We start from the raw sequence: 1,003 nt of genomic DNA, 5'->3' as shown, positions 1-1,003 counted from the left end.
TAGTACACTGAGAAACCCTGTCTCCAAAAGCTGAAAATGATCATACCAGTAGTAAAGGAAGCATTAAAAGTATCGGCAGCCATAGTATAGTAGTTCATGACTATAATGAGATCCTGTGCAGCCTGAGGTACAGTGTGAGATCCTTTCTTTAAAAAAAAAAACAAGCAAAACAAACCGGCAACAATAAAAACAACAAAAGCAAACAGAACTCCATGACATCCACAGAAAACTCAACCGATTTATTGCATAGATGACAAGTTTTACAAGGGTATAAGTTAGGTATAATTACATAAAATTGGAAGACAGGATACTTATGTCCAAATATCACTCCGCTAGTGGATCTTTTAAATGCATTCAATGTAAAAAGTTAATTTCGAATGTTACTGATATCAGCATGGGAGCCTCCCAAGTAAAGCCACGCAGGAAGTCAATCTTCCTATGCTCTCAGAACGTTACAAGCTGATCACAGGAGCACCATGATGTGATTTTTTTTTTCTACAAACACAACTGGAATACTAGTGACTGTGCTTTATAAATGCTGTTTAAGGCATTCATCATAGGAAATACTATCAAGATTCATAATTGCACAGATCTGTAAGGTCTTACATTGCTGGTCACAAGTTGCACTGCTGTCATAACTCACAAAATAATAATGGTAGTATTTCAGGAACTGCTTGCTGTCTATGATGGCAAATTGCTGAACTAATCCATGTAAACTCTTTGGCTGCAGATCTGCAACACCGTAGGCCTGAGTCAAGACGTACTCCAATGTCCAGTTGGATTCTCCTTTTAGATTGGCTTCTGTCAAGTTCAAGTAATACTGCAGCATGTCCTATATTAAAGACAGTAAGAGACCCAGTTCACTTTACAACATAGAGTCTAAGGCACCTTATAAAGAGGTCTTATTCCAACAAAGAAAGAGAACTTCAGACCAATTTCCCTTATGAATATCGATGCAAAAATACTCAATAAAATCCTCGCAAACCGAATCCAAGAACACATC

At 37.5% G+C, this 1,003-nt stretch overlaps 1 protein-coding gene across 2 annotated transcripts in view; it reads right to left on the bottom strand.

The window, feature by feature from the left end:
• Positions 1-218: 218 nt before the first annotated feature.
• Smpdl3a (sphingomyelin phosphodiesterase acid like 3A) overlaps positions 219-1,003 on the bottom strand; it is a 22,052-nt gene continuing 21,267 nt past the window's right edge. Inside the window, exon 8 of one of the 2 annotated variants that reach the window (XM_021205031.1) lies at positions 219-832. In XM_021205031.1, coding sequence (XP_021060690.1) covers positions 530-832 — 303 coding nt within the window. In that variant the 3' untranslated portion in view covers positions 219-529. The remainder of the gene's footprint in view (positions 833-1,003) is intronic. The other variant, XM_029542696.1, reaches the window with a different exon arrangement.

The sequence above is a fragment of the Mus pahari genome, chromosome 9 (genome assembly GCF_900095145.1).
Source record: "Mus pahari chromosome 9, PAHARI_EIJ_v1.1, whole genome shotgun sequence".
NCBI classification, from domain to species: domain Eukaryota; kingdom Metazoa; phylum Chordata; class Mammalia; order Rodentia; family Muridae; genus Mus; species Mus pahari.
Note: the sequence above shows the minus strand (reverse complement) of the source record. Positions and strands in the feature narration are given on the sequence as shown.